The 22,778-nt window shown below is 40.8% G+C and overlaps 1 protein-coding gene across 1 annotated transcript in view; it reads left to right on the top strand.

The window, feature by feature from the left end:
• moxd1 (monooxygenase, DBH-like 1) overlaps positions 1 to 22,778 on the top strand; it is a 129,148-nt gene that overhangs the window by 93,054 nt on the left and 13,316 nt on the right. The window contains exons 7-9 of the mRNA XM_068018110.1: positions 9,807 to 9,973; positions 17,401 to 17,592; positions 19,196 to 19,255. Coding sequence (XP_067874211.1) covers positions 9,807 to 9,973; positions 17,401 to 17,592; positions 19,196 to 19,255 — 419 coding nt within the window. The remainder of the gene's footprint in view (positions 1 to 9,806; positions 9,974 to 17,400; positions 17,593 to 19,195; positions 19,256 to 22,778) is intronic.

Raw genomic sequence — 22,778 nt, 5'->3', positions numbered from 1 at the left:
ATAGGTGTTGGCAGTAGTCATTTGCGCAGCGCCTGGCTGTTCTTTGTGCAGCGCTTCTGGCTGCTTTAATTGCTACGGATGTTTACTCGCTGGGGGCTTTCTTGTAGTTCAACAGTGCAATGCGCTTAGCGGCTATGACAGATTCCAGCTTTTCAAAGTGAGATTGAAATCAGTCTGCATTCCGCTTCACACGTTTGCCATAGGTGGTCATTGCTGAGTCATAAAGTCCATAATAAATGGAATTTAAAACCTGAAGTTTAGTCCCAGGGTCCTAAGTTGAAGTTGTAGTCCTGAAGTCCTCGCTGGGCCTCACATGGTTCAGGCTTGCTTCTCAGGTTCCAGAAGGCGGAAGAGGGGCATTATCTGTGTCCGCTGGTTGCTGGCTGTGCTGGGCTGTAGGTTTGTAGCTGAGGCATCTCTGCAGCTTTGCTGAAGATAGGGCTGGGGAGAGAGATTGAAGCTCTCTTGCTCGCTTACAGTTACAGTCTGCCTTCTGAGACCGAATTCACGTACTCCCATTCATAATTACCAATTCACAAACGCGCAGGGGCTGATTTAAATGGAGGGGGCGGAGTGTCCACCCCCAATGATGTAGAGGGGGCGGCCACCGTATCCCGGGCAACGGGGTTGGCGCCACCGCGCAGGCACCAGTGCCATTTTTAAAGGGCTTAAAGCCCTTCAGTGACATTTACATTTTTAAAGATCCCGGTCTCCGGGAAATAAAAATAAAATTTTAGGACAACTCTTGATCCCATCTCCCACCCCGCAATGGGTAATCTATATATAAATTGCTCTGTCTTCCCAGAAAAAACTTTTATTTATATCCCGAACTTTCTCCCCCAAAATGTATTCCGTTTGACCCTCAACCCCTTCCCACCATTCCTGCAACAAATAGGGATAGTATTCCCCGTTACCCCCCAACCCCTTGCTGCCCTGATAATTTTGTTCTTCCCCTCTCGCCACCAGTGTCCCTCCTCGGAACTCCAACGGAGTCATGGTGGGCCTTTGCCGGCGGAATTATACAGGCCCCCTGCCATGACCCCTGCCATTGAGGGGCTGGTAAAATTCATCCCCCAGAGTTACATTAGCAGTCATGTGATGTAACCACCTCTTTGTTTGAAACAGAAGCTTCTGGAATAAGGTTCTCCTCTCAAGCTGGTCAAACATACTTGGTAGGGGGATTTGGCTCTTCCACAGTCAATAGGTGTCGAGGGCTTTTGACAACCATGTTGACAAAACGATTTCAGGTAATTTAATCAGAGAGTGCCCCATTGTTCTGGCTAGACTGGGTAATCCAGCCAGCCTTTGGCTTCTCATGTGCAAATTGTGTGTGGTCATCTTGGCTGCTCACTGTTCTGTTTTTTAAAAGTTGTTAGTAGCAATCTCAGTCAAAGTCTCAGGCAGAGTTCCACACAACGAAATTAATATTTCCATTTGGCACCCTTCACAAAGGAGAACATCTCTGGTCACTTAACAGTCAAGTGAAAGAGAACATTTAATGAGGTGAGGAGCAATTAAGAGGTGGACAAAATGCACTGCTAAAAGCTTGGCATTTAAAGAGATTTTTGAAAGAAGTGGAGAAGGTTAAGAGGAGTTTCAGAGGACAGGGGTTTAATGATTAAAGGATCACAATTAAAGGTAGAGTGGCGGTAGGGGACAATGAATGAACTAGAGTTGGAGGAAAAGAGGGTGAATGCTACGTTATATGATTGGGAATTGCTCAGGTGGAGATACTAGGAATAAGAATGGAGTAATGTTAATAACAAGGATCTTGAAATATGCTGAGGAATGAGGGTCCAGAGCAGCTTTGCAAGAACAAGTATAATGAGTCCTGGATTTAGCGTGAAAGAGGCCAGGGATCATGAAGGTTGAATTAATTGGAGCTTGTGAAGGGCAGAGGAGTTGAACCTTATGAGAGCATTTACAAAGGCATTAATAAAGACATGGATAAGGGTTTGGAGAGGTAGAGGAGAAGGATAGGCACATAGGAGCAGGAATAGGCCATTCAGTCCATCGATCCTGCCCCGCCATTCAATATGATCGTGGTTGATCATCCATTTCAATGCCTTTTTCCCACACTATCCTCATATCCCCTTATGCCATTTGTATTTAGAAATCTGTCAATCTCTGCTTTAAACATACTCAATGACTGAGTTTCCACAGCCCTCTGGGGTAGAGAATTCCAAAGATTCACAACTCTCTGAGTAAAGAAATCTTTCCTCATCTCTGTCTTAAGTGGCTTCCCCCTTATTTTGAAATTGTGTCCCCTGGTTCTAGACTCCCCAACCAAGGGAAACATCTTAGATGCATCAACCCTGTCTATCCCTTTAAGTATTGTGTAGCTTTCAATGAGATCACCTCTCATTCTTCACAACTCTAGAGAATACAGGCCCAGTTTCCCCAATCTCTCTTCATAGGACAGTCCCGTCATCCTGGGAACAAGTCTGGTGAACCTTTGCTGCAGTCCCTCTATGGCAATAATATCCTTCCTAAGGTAAGGGGACCAAAACTGCACATAGTACTCCAAGTGTGGTCTAACCAAGGGTCTATACAATTGAAGCAAGACTTCACTATCCTCTACTCAAATCCTCTTGCGATAAAGGCTAACCTACCATTAGCCTTCTTAATTGCTTGCTGCACCTGCATGTTAGCTTTCAGTGACTTATTGACAAGGAGACCCAGGTCCCTTTGTACATCTGCACTTTCTAATCTCTTACCATTTAAGAAATACTCTGCACATCTATTCCTCCTACCAAAGTGGATAACCTCACATTTTTCCACTTTATATTCCATCTGCCACGTTCTAGCCCATTCACTAAGTCTGTCCAAATCTCCTTGAAGCCACTTTGCATCTTCCTCACAACACACATTCTAACCTAGTTTCGTGTCGTCCGCGAACTTGGAAATACTACATTTGGTTCCCACATCCAAATCATTGATATATAGTGTGAACAGGTGGAGCACAAGCACTGATCCCTGTGCTACCCCATTAGTCAGTCTGCCAATGTGAGAATGACCTGTTTATACCTACTCTCTGCTTTCTGCCTATTAACCAATCCTTAATCCATACCAGTATATTATCTCCTATCCCATGTGCTTTAATTTTGCTAACCAACCTCCTGTGGGGTACTTTATCAAAAGCCTTCTGAAAATCCAAGTATACAATATCCACCAACTCTCCTTTATCAATTCTGTTCGTAACATCCTCAAAAAACTCCAACAGGTTCATCAAACTTGGTTTTCCATTTATAAATCCATGTTGATTATGCCCAATCAGATCATTATTATTCAAGTGTCCATTTATAACATCCTTTAGACTAGGTTCCAGCATTTTCCCAATGACTGATGTAAGGCTAACAGGTCTGTAATACCCTGTTTTCTCTCTCCCTCCCTTCTTAAATCGTGGGGTGACATTTGTGACCTTCCAATCGCAGGAACCGCTCCAGTATCTATAGAATTTTGGAAGATGATCACCAAGTCATCTACTATCTTCATAGCTACCTCTTTCAACACTCTGGGATATAGAATATCAGGTCCTGGGGACTTATTAACCTTCAGCCCCATTAATTTCTCCAATACAACCTTCTTACTAATACTAATTTCCTTCAATTCCTCGTTCCCCCTAATCCCTTGGATCTCTAATTCTAAGATTTCTTGTACCTTCCTCAGTGAAGACAGACACAAAGTAATCATTTAGCTTCTCTGCCATTTCTCTATTCCCCATTATAAATTCTCCTGACTGTGCCTGTAATGGACCCACATTTGTCTTAGACAAAAGTTTCCTTTTTACGTACCTGTAGAAGCTTTTACAGTCCATTTTTACATTTTGTACTAGCTTACATTCATATTCTATTCTCCCTTTCTTTATCAGTTTCTTGGTCTTCCTTTGCTGTATTCTAAAATTCTCCCAATCCTCAGGTTTACTACTATTTCTGGCAATTTTATAGGCCTTTTCTTTTAATCTTATACAATCCTTAACTTGCTTAGTTATCCACGGTTGACTGCCTTTGCATTTGGGGTTTTTGTCCCTTAAAGGAATGTATAGTTGCTGTAAACTATGTAATATTTCTTTAAAGACTATCCATTGCCTATGTACTGCCATACCTTTTAATGTATTTTCCCAATCCACCTCAGCCAGTTTGCCCCTCATACCTTCATAATTTGCTTTGTTCAAATTTATAACCCTGGCTTCAGATTGGACTACCTCACTTTCAAACATAACGTAAAATTCTATCATATTATGGTCATTCACCCCTAAAGGTTCTTTTACAATAAGATTATTGGTTAGCCATTTCTCATTACATAAAACTAGATCTAAAATAGCCTGTTCTCTAGTCGGTTCCTCAACATACTGCTCTAGAAAACCATACCTAATACACTCCAGAAACTTGTCCTCCACAGCATTAGTGTTCATTAGGTTTACCCAATCTATATGCATATAGAAGTCACCCATGATTACTGTATTACCCATGTCACATGCTTCTCTAATCTCCTGATTAAGAACATAAGAACTAGGAGCAGGAGTAGGCAATTCAGCCCCTTGAGCCTACTCCACCATTCAATACGATCATGGTTGATCTCATCTCGGCCTCAACTCCACTTTCCTGCCAGTTCTCCATAACCCTTCAACCCATCACTAATTAAAAATCTGTCTATCTCCTCCTTAAATTTACTCAATGTCCCAATATCCACCGCACTCTGGGGTAATGAATTCCACAGACTCAAGACCCTTTGAGAAGTAATTTCTCCTCATCTCTGTTTTAAATCTGCTACCCCTTATCCTAAAAGTCAGACCTCTCATTCTGGATTGCCCCACCAGAGGAAACATCCTCTCCTCGTCTACTTTGTCAATCCCCTTAATCATCTTATATACCTCAATTAGATCTCCTCCCATTCTTCTAAACTTTAGAGAGTAAAAGCTTAAACTGCTCAATCTCTCTTCATAAGACAAACCCCTCATCCCTGGAATCAATCTAGTGAACCACCTCTGAACTGCCTCCAATGCAATTACATCCCTCCTCAAATAAGGGGACCAAAACTGTACGCAATGCTCCAGGTGCGGTCACACTAATGCTTTGTACAGTTGCAACACTTCCCTACTTTTATACCCTATTCCTTTAGCAATAAATGCCAAATTTCCATTTGCCTTCCATATTACCTGCTGCACCAGCATACTAGTTTTCTGCAATTCATGCACGGGGACACCCAGATCCCTCTGCACCAAAGCACTCTGAAGTTTCTCTCCATTTAGATAATAATTTGCTTTTCTATTCTTCCGACCAAAACGGATAACCTCACCCTTATCCACGTTAAACTCCATCTGCCAAATTTTGGCCCATTCACCTAACCTAACCATATCCATTTGTAAATTTCTTATTTCTTTATTGCAGCTTACTATCCCACCTATTTTAGTGTCATCTGAAAATGTGGCTATAGTACCTTCTATCCCTGCATCCAAGTCATTAATATAGATTGTAAATAGTTGGGGCCCGAGGACCGAACCCTGTGGCACCCCACTAGTTACCTCTTGCCAACCAGAAAAGGACCCATTTATCCTGACTTTCTGTTTTCTGTTGGTTAGCCAATCCTCTATCCAAGCTAATAAATTGCCCCTAACCCCATGTGATCTTACCTTGTGTATTAACATTTTGTGCGGCACCTTATCAAATGCCTTCTGGAAGTCCAGATATACTACAGCTACAGGATCCCCATTATCCACTTGACTTGTTACATCTTTGAAGAACTTTAGCAAATTAGTCAAACATGATTTACCCTTCATAAAACCATGCTGACTCTGATGGATTGCGTTTTGACTTTCTAAATGTCCTCTTATTACTTCCTTACTAATGGATTCCAACAATTTCCCAATGACAGATGTTAAACTAACTGGTCTATTGTTTCCTATTTTCTGCCTCCCTCCCTTTTTGAATACGTCATATTAGTATTTTTCCAATCCAGTGGAGCCTTTCCCGCATCCATGGAATTTTGGAATATTATAACCAATGGATCCACTATCTCCGCTGCCACTTCCTTTAATGTAGGATGTAGGCCAACGGGCCCCGGGGACTTGTCTGCCTTCAATCCCAATAGTTAGCTCAGTACTTTTTCCCTAGTGATGATGATTGTTCTAAGTTCCTCCCTTTCTATAACCTCTGCATTACCTGCTACTATTGGGATGGTACTAGTGTCCTCCACCATGAAAACGGAGGCAAAATACTGATTTAGTGTCTCTGCCATTTCTGTGTTCCCCACTATTAACTCCCCAGTCACATCTTCCAAGGGACCAACATTCACTTTAGCTACTCTCTTCCCTTTTCTATACTTATAGAAGCTTTTGCTATCCGTTTTTATATTTTACGCTAGTTTTCTTTCATAATTTACCTTTGCTCTTTTTATTACCTTTTTAGTAACCCACATGCGCCATACTACCACTACTGTTTGGTGGCCTATCAACAACTCCTACCAATGTTTGCTGCCCCTTGCAGTTTCTTAGCTCCACCCAAACAGATTCCACATTTTGTTCGTCCGATCTGAGATCCTCCCTTACTAATGTTCTGATCCCATCCCTTATTATCAATGCAACACCACCTCCTTTTCCTTTTTGCCTATCCTTCTTAAATGTAGAATATCCTTGAATATTCAGTTTCCAGTCTTGATCACCCTGCAGCCACGTTTCCGTTATGGCAATTAGATCATACCCATTTACCTCTATTTGGGCTTTTAAAGCATCTACCTTGTTGCGAATGCTCCATGCATTCAAGTAGAGTACCCTTAACCTTGTGTTCTTGACATTATTCTGCATTCTAAGCCTAGTTAATGCGCGCCTTTGTTTCGCCTGCCTTCTAATGTCACTTACTACTTTTCTACCTCCTGTTACGAGCTTTACTTCCTTCCAATTTGAGCTACCCCTCAGATTCCCATCCCCCTGACAAGCTCGTTTAAACTCTCCCCAACAGCACTAGCAAATCTCCCTGCGAGGATATTACTTCCCGTCCTGTTAAGGTGTAGCCTGTCCATCTTGTCCAAGTCCCACCTGCCCCAGAACCAGTCCCAATGCCTCAAATCTGATGCCCTCCCTCCTATACCAAATCTCCAGCCATGTGTTCAATCGATCTATCCTCCGATTCCTATGCTCACTAGCACATGGCGCTGGGAGTAATCCTGAGATCACTGCTTTTTAATTTCCTTCCTAACTCCCTAAAATCTGCTTTCAGGACCTCATCCCTCTTCCTACCTATGTCTTTGGTACTAATGTGGACCACGACCTCTGGTTGTTCACCTTCCCCCAGAAGGATGTCCAGCAGCTGCTCCGTGACATCCTTGACCCTGGCACCAGGGAGGCAACACACCATCCTGGAATCACGTTTACTGCCGCAGAAATGCCTGTCTGATCACCTGACTATCTAATCCCCTTTCACTATTGCTCTTCCTCTATTCTTCCTGCCCTCCTGTGCAGCTGAGCCACCCGTGGTGCCACAGACTTTGCACTGGCTGCACTCCCCAGAGGAACCATCACCCTTACCAGTATCTAAAATGGAAAACTGATTAGCAAGCAAGATAGACTCAGGGGACTCCTGCACTGCTTGCCTGGTTCTCTTACACTGCCTGACAGTCACCCATTCCCTCTGCATGCTCCTAACCTGCGGTGTGACCACCTCCCTAAACATGCTATCCACGTAGTCCTCTGCCCCATGGATGCAGAACAGTGACTCCAGCCGTCATTCGAGTTCCGAAACCTGGAGCTCGAGCTTCTGCAGCTGGTGACACTTCCTGCAGATGTATTCATCTAGGACATGTGGTGCATCCATGATTTCCCACATACCGTAGGACGTACATTCCAGTTGGCCAAGCTGACCTGCCATATCATAACTTTAAAACCTTATTACAATGAAAAATAAAATAACTTACCAGTTACTCACCAATCAACTTCTTCCCTTTTACCGAAGAGAGAGGCAGCTACTGGAGGCTGAAAAAAGGTAGAAGAAAGGAGCTCTCCCTCATGCACCAAACTTCCACTTTACACTCTTTGCACTCAAATTTATTTTCTTAATTTATAGTTTCCCTCCTTCCCAAACTCCCTTCTTAACACTCTGTGCCCTCCAGCAGCAATCAATGCAGACAAGCAGCACTGAGAGTCTCCTGAATTTATACTCTGGAAACAATGCTGTGTCAGCTCTGCTAGAGCTCAGAAACCAGTTTAAGCTGGCTATCTAATTAACTAACTACAGATACTCTGAGTGTTAGTATACCCCAGTTTAAAATTGCAAGAATCCTAACTTACCTCTTAACTGAAACAGGAATTTCAATTATTTGCTAGATGTAAACACAACAAAAACTAATAGGGACCATAAATGGAAAATGTTCATGAAGATAAATGGCAAGTAAAGTGGATCAAGAATAAAGTAAAGTATCATAAAATACTTTACTAGCTTGTATAAAGTGAAACATTTTATAATTCTGCTATGATATAAAACTATGATCATAGTTTGTTTTGGGATGGATATTTTTAAAACACAAGAATACACTGAATTAAAAACTTGGGTTTGAATGTAAAGTGATGGCACAGTTTATTGTAACCTTAACATGCTATGCCATTGTAAATGCATAGCCACAATTCCCCACATACTGGATTCCTTATCTCAGTTGTGACACCAAGAGGAGGTGTCATTGGAGAAGCCAGTGAATTCCTCATCGAAATTGAGACTAATCCTGGATTAAATTTGTACAATTCCTAGGTGAATTTGGAGCTGAATTGGTAGAGACTTTTTGCAGATGCCTCATCCAGCATCTTGATCTTCTGTGGCATATGGTGTGGACACCCCCGTAAAGAAGGGCAGGAAATATTTCAAAAGTGTTTTCCCTAAAAACAATAAATATATATATATATATATATATAAATTATTCAAGATAACTGTCTCTCTTCAAGTATAAGGCAAAGAATTAAAATTGGAGTTAAATTACAACCATGCCTAATGTAATCTAGATAGGCCATCCAGAGGCCAACCATCATTGCACTCCAACTCTAAAATTCCCATACACCAACAGTAAAGAGATATAAGTATAACATGTTTTGGTAAATGACCTACATTCGGACCCATTTTGGTTTGAGATTTTTTAAATTTTATTTCAGTGAACTACCTGTTGTCATTCAGTGTCTTACCTTTCAAACTTGCTTGTTATGTTTGTCTTTTTTTAAAATTAATTCTCGAGATGTGTGTGTCACTGGCAACGGCTGACAATTATTGCCCATCTCTAGGTGCCTTGAGAAGGTGCAGGTGGTAGTGGCTTGATACAACTGAATGGGTTGCTAGGCAGTTAAGAGTCTGGAGTCACATTTGAACAGTCCAGAATGTCAGGTTTCCTTCTGTAAACCAGTGTGTTTTTATGACAACCAGACAGCTTTGTGGTAATTTTTATTTCCAGATTTTTTTATATCACAATTCAAATTTTCAAACTGCCATGGTGGGATTTGAACTCCTGTTTTCTTGATTATTAGTATAGGCCTTTGGATTACTACTCCAGTAACATAACCACTACACTATCATACCCCTCTGTGAAATAAATAATCTTGTGTCAATCTAATTTACATTTTTTTACACCACTTCTGTTACCATTATGATTGCACTGTGATTTAAATATATAAGTTGGAAGAAGCTCATCTAATGAGCAAGGTATATTTGTGGAAAAGTCTGTTTCTCCTTTTGTTCAAACAATTAAAAAAAAATCAGATTCAGGTGAATGAATCTCATTAGTTAGATAAATTTAGTCTTCTGATTTATCCGCTTAACCATTGTTTATTTTTGTAGGATGTATAGACAGCTCTGGTTTAAAGCTGCTCTATACACCTGTGTTGAGGAAATATGATGCTGGAGTTATTGAAACTGGTGTCTGGGTCAGTCTTTACCACATGATACCACCTGATATGTCAAGCTATATTTCACAAGGTCATTGCACCATGGAGTGCCTGCAGGAGGTAAGCTCCCATATTGTCTGATGAGAACTGCCATTTCTTCCAGAATTATGTCTGAAACAAAATAGAATCTGTCTCTGTGTTGATTCATACACTGAGATTGCTTTCATCTTAACAACTGAGAGGGAAGAGGCTGAGTTGTGAGCTGCAGGCTAACTTCCTTGTGTAACAACTTTAGCCTTAATCAGAGAGAAGTTACTATTTACCATGCTGCTGTGATATTTGTGAAACTAAGTTGGTACCAAATTTATTTGCTCTGCATACTACTAGTTCTGGAATTGCTTGTGTCTCTATAAGGATGTTTGATTATCTCTTCACACACACAAATGTAACCCATTATGATCATACAAATGAATTTAGAACTACAGTAAACTTCTTGTGGTTAGGTTAATATATTGCCTTTAACTTTTTATTACTAAAAAAATTTTCATTTTGCTAAGTTTTGCAAAATGCCACATGATTGTGACATCTGAAATAGAAATGAAGGCAGTTCAAAACCATTTTTAGGGATGTCTGAAAAAATCCTTAGTCATTTGAAAAAATATTTATAGCTACAAATATCTGACATATTAGTAGGGCATAGAATTTTTTAAACTATCTAACTGGCTCACACATTCCATATTTATCTATATATTGTTAGTCTTGTTAATATGGTGCATACTTCCTCTGCACATTAACCTTGCTATGTCACACTTTTATAACAACAAAACTGTATATCAAAATATCACAATGAGAGAACTCTAAGCATATCAATATTTTACCATCATGGATAACTGATGAACCACTTGAATCAATCAAAATGCATTCTGTATAATTTTTTGCCCATTTAAATTTTTTAGTATTTGAAAATTCTTATGTACACATTATGCTTTTAAACAAAATGAAAATGCATAATAAAATTACAAATTCCACAATAATTAAACTTACCAAATTGATAGTGTTTTGTGTCATTTAATAACTTGATTATAGTTTTTCTTTGAAGGCCTCACCTACTCCCAAAAACCTGGTGTCAAGTTTCAGGTTTCAGCTTATTGTTTTGTCTCGGTCCTCGTCTCACCAAATGATTTTTCCATCATTAAATACATTTAAAGCTGGGGTAGATAGATTTTTAGTCTCTCGGAGTCAAGGGATATGGGGAATGGGCAGGAAAGTGGAATTAAAGCCCAAGATCAGCCATGATCGTATTGAATGGCGGAGCAGTCTCGATGGGCCATATGGTCTACTTCTCCTCCTATTTCTTGTGTTCTTGTGATTGCACAAATACATGGGCATAGTAAGACCACTTATTAATAGCTTTCATAGAATAAAGAAATTTAATTCCCAAAGCACCACCTTAAACATTCACTCTCTCCACCAACAGCGCACCTTGGCAGCAGTACGTACCATCTGCAAATGCACTGCAGCAACTCACCAAGGTTTCTTATTTAGGATCTTCCAAACCCATGACTTCTACTGCCTAGAGGAACAAGAGAAGCAGGCACATGGGAACACCACCACCTCCAAGTTCCCCTCCAAGACACACAGCATCTTGATTTGGAACTATATCATCGTTCCTTCACTGTTGCTGGATCAAACCCTCAAACTCCTACCTAACAGCACTGTAGGTGTACCTACACCACACAGACTGCAGTGGTTCAAGAAGATGGCTCACTGCCACCTTCTCAAGGACAATTAAGAGTGGGCAATGAATGCCTGCTTTGCCAACGTTGCCTACATCTCATGAACAGATAAAAGAGAAATCACAGAACACTGTCTAATTAAATGGAATTTGACTGACTTAGTGCCGTAAAGTAATGGAGCTAATAGCCATATATTCTGTGTCATCTGAGATTCTACTGTTACAACCGCGCAAGACAAAGCTCTCCAATTAAAATATATGATTCTGATCGCGGTGGAAGCAACATACTGTTAATTCAGTCCCATCGCTCCACAGGTCGCAGCATACCTCTTTTAGCTTTCCAAATCGGAAAAAGCAGCCCAAATTGAACACTCTAGTATCCCCCGAATGAAGCGGACCAAACCAGTTATCTTTAGATTACAACAAATTAACTATTTATTAATTAAAACTAAAATCTTAAACAATACTAAGATAAACCAGTGTCTAAAGACCTTATAACTTCTTATTTAAAAATCTAACTCCCACATTCGTATACATATACTAAAATTAACAGTAATTCAATTTTTAATTAGCAGACCGAAAAAATAAAAATAAAGTCTTTGCAAGTTACGTTCCTGATGAATGGAGTCTTCCAATGTAGAAACAGTCCAAGGTCACCTGAAGTCTTCACAGTGGTCCGATGGGAAAAAAAAGGTCCTTCAAAGATAAGAATTTAGCAGTTCGACTGTTGTAGCATTAACTGTCCCTTCAGTGATGAACACAGCAATATCGATACTTTGTTAAGAAAGAAAAGCTTTTCTTAGGGAAGTAATTTGGCTCATTGCTTGGTAGAATCTTGAGAGAGAAAATACAGCTTTGCTTTGTCGAATTTTGAGAGACAAATAACACAGCTCCTCCAGTTTACATTGCTTTAGAACTCTCTCTGCTCAAACCAGTCTGTGCCAGCTAATTTTCAAGTCAAACTGCAACATTGAATCACTGCTGTTGCTTGGCAACCAGAATGCACTCTGGCAGACTGAGTCTCTGGAACTTTCTGTCTTAAAGGTGCACTGATCTTTTTACAGTCTTAAAGGCACTCACAATATATCTGAGGAGAAAAAAAACAAGACCGCAACACCTCTGCCCCTGGCAAAATGAAACTCCATTCCCAAAATGCGTTTCATTACAACACAAAAAAAAGATAGAAATTGGAAAAACTCTAACTATTTTTGTTCCCACATTTTTGCATCATTCACTCTATCAATAATTTACAGCATTTTCTTGATACTATCGCCATCTATATGAGTTAACTTGGTTAAATCCATGACAAAGCGATAACATTATTTTTCCCTCAAATGTTTACAACCCTTAGATGATAAGGCTGTAACAACAGACTCCATCTAAGGATTCTAGCATTTCGGTTTTTAAATTTTTCCACAAACGTTAATGGGCTATGGTCAGTGTATATTAGTATTTCTTTATAGTCCTGGTGGACATATACGTCAAAATGTTTGAGAGTCAGTAAAAGTCCCAATGTTTCATTTTCCGCAGTGGAATACTTTTTTTGATGACAATTTAGTTTTCTGGAAAAATATCCTACTGGTTTCTCTATGCCCGATTTGTCATCTTGCGATAGGACTGCACCAAACCCCAGGTCACTAGCATCAACCTCTATTTTATAGGGTTTAGCGAAATTTGAAGCAGCCAACACTGGTTCATTAATTAGGATTGCCTTTAGCGTTTCAATAACTGCCTGGCATTCATATGACCATACTACTTTGTTTTTCTTTTTTTGCAACAAGTTGGTTAACAGAGCAGCCACAGTACTAAAATTTCATACAAATTTCCAGTAAAAACTGCACATCCCTACAAACCTCATTATTTCCCATTTAGATTTAGGGATAGGGAACTCCGTTAAAGCTTGTACCTTTGCCGTTTTTGGCAATACCTGTCCTTGCCCCACTATGTGTCCGAGGTAAGTTACTTTTGCTTTTCTGAATTCACTTTTTTCCGAATTTATCACCAAGTCCACGGCTTGTAACTTTTTAAACAGAATTTTTAGATGGTTTAAGTGTTCTTGCCAAGTGTCACTATATATTAGTACACTATCAAAGACATACTACACAGTGGGAACACTGGAAAACACCTGACTCATTAATCTTTGAAAAGTGGCTGGGGCATTTTTAGCACGAGCGGCATCACCCGGCACTGATAAAGACCGTCAGGTGTTACAAAAGCTGATATCTCTTGACTCCTCAAGCCAAAAGGAACTTGCCAGTATCCCTTTACCAATTCGATCATGGTAAGAAACTTAGCGCTGCCCACTCTGTCGATACAGTCTTCTAAACACAGAATTGGGTAGGAGTCTGCCTTCGTTACCACATTGACTTTTCTATAGTCTATACAAAATCAGGTTGACCCGTCAGGTTTAGGTACTAGAACCACTGGTGAACTCCAGCTACTTTGACTAGGCTTGATCAAATTGTTTTCCAGCATGTACTAGATCTCTGCTTTCATTTGGGCCTGTTTGTCTGGACTCGAGCAGTAAGGATGTTGTTTTAAAGGAACGGTCCCCATATATCCACATCATGTGTGGCTAAGATTGTACATTCTAGCTTATCCCTACAACTCTTTTAAACATTGTGAAAGGCCTGGTTAGGTCTTCATGTTGTTTTGCCTATAAGTGCAAAAGCATATGGTCAAATTTTCCTAGCCATTCTGTATTTGCTAATCTGATAGTTGGAGGTTCAATCTGAGAATTTCTTAGGCCTCCTGCTGCCTCATCCTCACTATCCTTTTCTTTCTGAACAGTCCCAATTACCTGACATATCTGTACTGGCTTATCCTCCTCTCTGCAATAATATTGCTTTAGCATATTGATGTGACACAACCGGTTCTTCTTCCGGCGATCAGGTGTATCAAGCACATAATCTACCTTACCCACTCTTTTGATCACTCTATATGGGCCACTGAACCATGCTTTTAATGGTTCTCCCTGTAACAGTGACAACACTAATACTTCATCCCCTGGTTGAAAATCACGGGCTTTTGCATTCTTGTCTGCCCATTTTTTTATATTGACTTGGGTTGCTTTAAAGGTGCTCCTGAGCCACACCGCAAGCTTTCGTGAGCCTTTCCCGGAACACAGACACATAGTCCAGTATTGAAGATTCATTCTTTTGTTCCAAGAATTTGTCTTTTATAAGTTTTAGAGGACCTCTTACTTCATGTCTGTAAACCAATTTGAAAGGCCTGAAGCCTGTAGACTCATTTGGTGAGTCTCTTGTGGCAAATAAAAGTAAGTCTAGTCCTTTATACTAGTCATGCAGATATTCGTGACTGTATATTCTAATTATTGTTTTGAGAGTTTGGTGGAATCTCGCTAAAGCTCCCTGTGACTGTGGGTGATATGCTGAACATTTCAACTGTCTAATCCTCAAATTGCCCATGACTTCTTGAAATATCTTAGACATGAAATTAGAAACTTGATCTGCTTGAACTTCAAATGGTAACCCATATCTTGTAAAGAATTGGGTCAAATTTTCCACTATTCTAGCAGTAATTGCCCTAAAAGGAATGGCCTCTGGAAATTGAGTAGCCATATCCATGATAGTATGTATTGATGTCCCACTTTTGTTTTTGGTAAGGGCCCTAGACAGTCCATATTATGTGGGGAGAGGTGGGACATTCGGCATAGTGAGAGTTTTTGACAGTTGTGCAGGAGGTGCTGGGGTGGGCAGCAAATAAAGGAGCTGGCCTTTTCACCCCGTAGTACATGGCAACACCCTATCCATACAGGCATTGGAGGTGTTCTTTCAGCATCCCGATCTCCTGCTCAATGGTGGCTCATGTAGCTCAGTGGCTGGCATTGTATCTCTCCTCTGCAGCAGTGGTGGGGTCTCTCACTGGTGTTGGGAGCCATGTCTGCAAAGGATAGCCCTTATCTCCAAGAAGCCACACCTCCATCTGAGCCAGTTCAGTGAACAGCGGTGGCAGCCAGGACTAGCGCAAGACCCAGGGGTCATGGCAGCTGCCTGAGAAGTAGTCACACATTCGCAGCAAGCATCTGCGGTAATCACATACCAGCTTCACCTAGATTGAGAGGGCACCTTTAATGGTGATGTCTGCAGGTGGCCACATTATTGTGGTGGAAGCAATGCACTGTTAATTCAGTCCCGTCGCTCCACAGGTCACAGCATATTTCTTTAAGCTTTCCAAATCGGAAAAAGCAGCCCAAATTGAACACACTAGTATTCCCCAAATGAAGCGGACTAAACCAGGTAACTTTAGATAACAACAAATTAACTATTAATTGAAAAAAACCTAAAATCTTACTCACTACTAAGATAAACCTATGTCTAAAGACCTTATAACTTATTTAAAAATCTAACTCCCGCATTCGTATACATATACTAAAATTAACGGAAATTTAGTTTTTAATTAGCTGACCGAAAAAAATAAAAATAGTCTTTGCAAGTTATGTTCCTGATGAATGGAGCCTTCCAATGTAGAAACAGTCCAAGGTCGCTTGAAGTTTTCAGAGTGGTCCGATGGAAAAAAAAATCCTTCAAAGATAGGAATTTAGCAGTTCGGCTGTTGTAGCATTAACTGTCCCTTCAGTGATGAAGACAGCAATACCAATACGTTAAGAAAGGCCAAGTGGCTTCTTTCTGTGCCTAAAACTTTCTATGATTCTAAAAGCTTTTCTTATTTTCTTAGGGAATTAGTTTGGCTTGTTACTTGGTAGAATCTTGAGAGAGAAAACACAGTTTTGATTTGTAGAATTTTGAGAAATACCACAGTTCCTTCAGTTCACATCAGAACTCTCTGCTCAAACCAGTCTGTGCCAGCTAGTTTTCAAAAGTCAAACTTCAACATTGAATCACGTGGCCTCTCTCTTGCTGCTGTTGCTTGGCAACCAGAATGCATTCTGGCAGACTGAATCTCTGGAACTTTCTGTCTTAAAGGTGCACTTTTCTTTTTACAGTCTTAAAGGCACACACAATATTTCCAAGGAGAAAAAAACAAGACCGTGACACTACCCCTTTTGTTATAAAACAGTATATCCTTTGACTCACCAGGAACAACACCACTGAAGACAGCCAGTAGTATTTCTTATTTTTTTATTTATTTTTTATTTATTTAGAGATACAGCACTGAAACAGGCCCTTCGACCCACCGAGTCTGTGCCGACCAACAACCACCCATTTATACTAACCCTACAGTAATCCCATAATCCCTATCACCTCCCTACACTAGGGGCAATTTACAACGGCCAATTTACCTATCACCTGCAAGTCTTTGGATGTGGGAGGAAACCGGAGCACCCGGCGAAAACCCACGCAAACACAGGGAGAACTTGCAAACTCCGTACAGGCAGTACCCAGAATCAAACCCGGGTCCTTGGAGCTGTGAGGCTGCGGTACTAACCACTGCGCCACTGTGCCGCCCAAAGTAATATGTCTCGGACGCACTTCCTCCCTCCTGCATTTCTGTTACACTTCAAGTTCAGGAAAAGAAAATAACCAGGGCTAAGATATCTGCAGTGTCTTCACTGAAATTGGTGCGAACGTGCCCAGTGTTTACCTAATAGCTCCAGCCTCTTTGTGTGAACCCAGGTTTTACTTTCGACTTTGTAAACTTATAGGGACTATAATGGGCCCTTCTACAACAGAATTTCTTATAACCGTACAGTTGTGTTTTGTTATTAGTATCACAGCACAATTCCAGTGCTTTAATTGCTTAAAGCCACACTTTTGTCTCGAAAGTTAGGCTAAAATTTCCATGTATCTTCAATTTCCTTACAGACTGAAAAATATTTTATGTCACACAGGCTTTGTCTCAGGAAAAAGCATCTGGGATCCATGTATTTGCTGTTCTTCTCCATTCACATCTTGCAGGACGAGCCCTGAGAATACGGCATTTCAGAAAGAATGTAGAGCAACCTCTTCTTGCCCATGATGATGAGTTTGACTTTAATTTTCAAGAATTCCGCCATTTGAAAGAGGAAAGGGTTCTTCTGCCGGTATGAATTTTTTAAATCTTTGGCTTTATGCAGCAATAGGCTTAAAAATTAACTGTTTCCATATATTTAATAGTAAAATAAAGAAGTAATTAATGTGAATTAATATGAATTTATAAGTTAGTGGGTGTTTGAGCAAAGAAACTCTCCACTCTAATGGAGTTGCCCTAGGAGTTAGTATTCTTAGTGATTAGGGAGGAGGTGCAAGGGTTGCAATGTTTAGTGAGTAGGTGAAAAGTATTGGGTCTAGTGCACATCTATCACATCACACCTAAGGCATCATACCAGAATGTGGAGTCTTAGAGTTGTCATAGTGCAGAGCATCACCCTATGCAATTTTACATATTCATTAGGCAAAGATTAGTGATTGGCAGAAATAAGCACTTATCCAATACATTACTAAGTATCTGACTAAATGTGAATAAGCTAAAAAGTAGTAAAAGTACCAATGAGGAATAAGGAAATGCAGCAATCCATTTGCTGATTTATTTTAAAGTACCAATCACTGATCAGCAAGTACTGCAAAACTAACCAGCCAAATTACTCAAACAGTTTCTTCATATTGTTTCCATTCAATATTTCCCTCTTTAAGTCTTGGGTGAGTCTATGGGCTGAACTTAGCAGGTGGGTCGCGATCCCAACGTCGGCCTCAATTCTGGGTCAGGAACCTGGAAGTGGCCATGGTGGGATGTAGGGCAATTAAGAAGCTGTCTCTGGGAACCCTGTCCCATTGGGGATGGTGGCTGGGTTCCAACATTGGGAGATCCCTTTAGCATGGTCTGTGGATAGGGCCACCAACCTCCTTCGCAGTGCCAGTGCTGCTGGGGGGCCAACAGGAGGAGTGATAATGGCACCATGGAGGTGCCTTCAGTAGGAGGGGAGTGGCAGCCATTGCAGGAGGTACAACATTAGCGGAGACATCAGTCTGCATGAAGTGGCTGCAATCGCATGCCTTCTGCTTGGGGAGACCGAGCATTGCAATTTACTGCTGGCAAATGAATAAAAGGGCTCAAATGTTTCGTATCTCAGACCTCCCACTGTGAAGGCCCCTCTGCTGCATTGCCATATTTCTGACACAGTGGGGAGCCCGTGTGGCATCAGAAAAATTTCAACATTGCCAGGGACTCATTGCCCTATTAAGTACCCACTGCTGGGCGGGTAGCTGTCACCACTGGGAGTCTGCCTTTGGGAAAAACGCATGAAGGCGGAAATAAGTTGCGAAGCTGGCCCAACACAATTCCTTTGAAGTTTTCACACAACCCCGCCTCCAAAACTGCCTCCGCAGGCAGTGCAGCCCAATGCAGCTTGAAATAACAGAGCCGATGTACAATTGGTTTCACCCAATTAACATGCATATAGTTGGCATATCTGATACTTGCACAAATTCCTCGGAAAGCACAGTGTAACTGAAATGAATTTTACCTTTCTACAGAAATGTAGTTCTATTTGTGAATAGCTTTGATTTTAATATTGCTTGATATTTTTAATTCAAGTTTACCTTAAATGTTTTCCTTCATCTGAATGTGAAATTGCACCAAATGTCAACATATTTTAATGCTCATTTCATCTGTTTGTATTATTAACAAAGTATTTAAAATGTTTACAGGGTGATAGTTTGGTGACTGAATGCCAGTATAACACCACAGCCCGCAGCAATATGACATGGGTAAGAAAAAGATAAGAATAAATAAAAATGCCATCTGCTGTTTGTTTTGGAAGGAGTTTATATTTTTTAGGTTGAATTAGATCACTTAAGTTTCTGATCATCAGTTTTAATGTTCTAAAGAAAATAATCTTATCTTTCTGCATTCAAAATCTGCCTGATCTGTATTGGATACCTTTTAAGTCACTTCTAATAAAATCAGTTGGCTTTAAAAGGGATCTTCTTTTAGTCATGTATTTAAAAACATGCTATTATAGCTTATACTTTGTTGTAAAATGGACTGGTAACCCAAAATGTATATCTCCAATGTTTATTTAAGCTTAAAAATTAAACTTTCATTTCCAGGAATGATGACATTAGAAAGAGTGAAAAATAAAAATGGTAATGATTTTTGATTAATTTTGTTCTCATGCCCAATCTGATTGGTGTAACTGCCAGGCAGATGTTAAAGAGGAAGAAAACAACAACAATGTGCATTTATATAACACCTTTAAAACGTCTAATAAAACGTACCAAGGTGCTTCACAGAGGCATTAAAAAACAAAATATGACACATAAGGAGACATTAGGGTGAATGACCAAAAGCTTGTTCGAGAGGTAGGTTTTGATGAGTGATTTAAAGAAGGACAACGAGGTAGAGAGCAACATATTCTTGAATTTTCTTTGGAGTGTGCCGGTGATTTGTTTAAGTGCATGGCTCCTTTAAATTTTTTGGCATTGTCGCACACTCGCAGTAACTTAAAAAGGCCAGCTTGTGCACGGCCTCTGCAGGAACTTGGGGTTACTACGCAGCTTAGAAGGATCATTGGCAGAGAGGTGGAGAAGTATAGGGAGGGAATTCCAGTGTTTAGGGCTTAGGCACCTAAAGGCACAGCCACCAGGTGGCACAATTAAAATAGGGAATACTTAGACTGGAATTAGAGGAGCACAGATATCCCAGAGAGTTGAAGGGCTGGAGGAGATTACAGAGATAGGAAGGAGCAATGCCAAAGAAGGATTTGAAAACAAGGGTGAGAATTTTAAAATCAAGGTGTTGCTTAACTGGAAGCCAGTGTAGGTCAGGAGTGATGGGTGAACAGGATTTGGTGCGAATTAGAACACAACCAGCAAAGGTTTGGATGAACTCAAGTTTACGGAGGGTAGAATGTGGGATTGGAATAGTCAAGTCTAGAGGTCACAAAGGCATGAATGAGGGTCTCAGCAGCAGATGAGTTGAGGTGGGGAGAGTCGGGCAATGTTACGGAGGTAGAAATAGGCGGTCTTAGTAATGGCATGAATGAGGTCAGAAGCTCATCTCAGAGTCAAATGTGACACCAAGATTGTGAACAGACTAGCTTAATCTCTGACTGTTGCCAGGAAGAGGGATGGAGTCCAGTGGCTAGGGAACAATGGTTTCTGTCTTCTCCAGTATTTAATTGAAGGAAATTTCTGCTCATTCAGTACTGGATATCGGATAAACAGTCTAATTATTTAGTAACAGCGAAGGAATCAAGAGAGGTGGTCGTGAGATAGAGTTAGGTGTCATCAGCGTGCATGTGAAAACTAACGCTGTGCTTTCGGATAATGTCACCGAGGGGCAGAATGCAGATGAGACATAGGAGGGGACCAAGGTTAGATCCATATTATTATCATTGCACCCCTTGTAGAGTTAGTTGATTATGAGTGAGTGCTGTAAATAATGAGAACCTGTCCCTCAAGATACTTACATGAGGGAAGGTCCTTTATATTGAAAGACCTCCTCTCTCTCTTCCACAGCAAAATCTTTCTTGGCCAATTTTTTTTTTCCTCTTGCCCCTTCCTCTACTGAAGATGCTGATTCATTGCAGTGTTGCAGTTATAGAGCCTGTTTCCTTCACATCTTGCACAAGTGGCCAGTGACCATTTTTGAGTCCTGACAGTAAATGTAAGCAGGTTATTCTATTATGATGGGTATCACAGTCAACCTTATCTGATACCCATACACATGCACTTGCAGCAGGGGCTGTTAGATAGTAGAAACATTAACTGAATTTCCCCATCTTGTCCAAGGATTTTGAGACCAACTGTAGCATTCATACTGTATGCAGGCCCCTACCTGCCAAGAATGATGCACATTGGTTTTGTTATATGAGCATTGATTTTGAACTGTTGCTGGAGCGAGAAAATGACTTGTTGAACAGATCAGCCGTGGCTGGAGAAAACATTTGCATACTAACAGATGGTGCATGTGTAGAGAAAGTACCATTCCCTGACACATTCAACCCACAATGGATGTTGATCACTGGACAGTGACAGGATGGGGACGTGCATTCCAGGGCCTGCTGGGGTGATGCAATCCACAGGAGCCAGGACTTGGGGTTGGACCAGCTCGTCACATGACTAACTGGCTGTTCCAGGGTTATTTGAACTAGCCACAGAGAGTTTGAACAAAAAAAGACTGTTTGCTCCTGGAATGAGAAGATCTCTCCTGTTCACTCCCATCTCTTTCTCACAAGCCTCTGAATCCACATGAACCCCAAGAGAGAAAAGTCTCCTACAGCAAACAAGGTTTAAGAAGAATACTGGGCCCCAACAAAAAGCAAGATCTACCTATAATCAAAGACTCTACAGTGAGCTTGAAGAACCGCAACAAAAACTCCTCAGATATTGCCTCAAATGTTTACACTTTATTTTTCTTCTGCTCTTTTCTGTCTCTATTTGCATGTGTGTATCACGTATGCATGCTGGCGTGGGCGTGTCCTCTATCGATAGGCACCAACCAAATTAGAGTTTAAGTTTAATAAATTTCAACCTTTCTTCTTTAAACCTAAGAAAACCTGTTTGTGCTGGTTTCTTTGCCTTATAATTGGAAAGCAGTGAACAAGGATTCACCAAGGGGGTGCTAAAACACGGTGTTTTAAAAATTAAACCTTGCTACGGTAAGACCAGGTGAAGGCTGAGAGGGACCCCTAAACACCTTTCTCACCTGGTCATAACAGAAATTTGGGGGCTACCGTCCAAGATTTTACCCACAGACAAATGAGAGAAATTGGAAGTGGGAAGCCAAATTGTTCCCAGTTACAAAAAGAGCAAGATTTCAATACAGGTTTTTCTTGTGGTTGTGTGTGATTTAATACTAACGTGTCTGCAACTGAAGCTAGTAGCTCCCTAAGCCAGGGTGAAGTAATTTGGCATAAGTTAAAAGCACTGTCTATGCAGGAGATGAGGAAAATGGCTGAGCAGTGTGGGATCACTGTACGTGGCAAGGCTAGGAAGTCTGAACTCCTAAGACTAGTGGCCAACCATTTTTCCCTTGAATCTGAAGAAGCAGAAACAGGGTCAGAAGTAGATCCTGACAGGATATGGTTAGCAAAGCTACAAGTAGAACAGAGGAAACTTGAATTAGAGAACGAAAGGCCCTTCCAGAAGGAACGTGAAGAGAAAAAGAGAGGAGAGAGACAGGAGAAGGAATGAGAGAGGGGGAGAAAAAGAATATTTCAGAAAGAATGCAAAGAAAGAGAGCTGAAGCGGCTTGGTTAACTGCTGGGGGTGGGGCGGGGGGGCGGTC

Source organism: Heterodontus francisci, chromosome 3 (genome assembly GCF_036365525.1).
Source record: "Heterodontus francisci isolate sHetFra1 chromosome 3, sHetFra1.hap1, whole genome shotgun sequence".
Classification (NCBI taxonomy): domain Eukaryota; kingdom Metazoa; phylum Chordata; class Chondrichthyes; order Heterodontiformes; family Heterodontidae; genus Heterodontus; species Heterodontus francisci.
The sequence above is the reverse complement of the archived record's forward strand: the minus strand, read 5'-3'. Positions and strand labels throughout refer to the sequence as shown.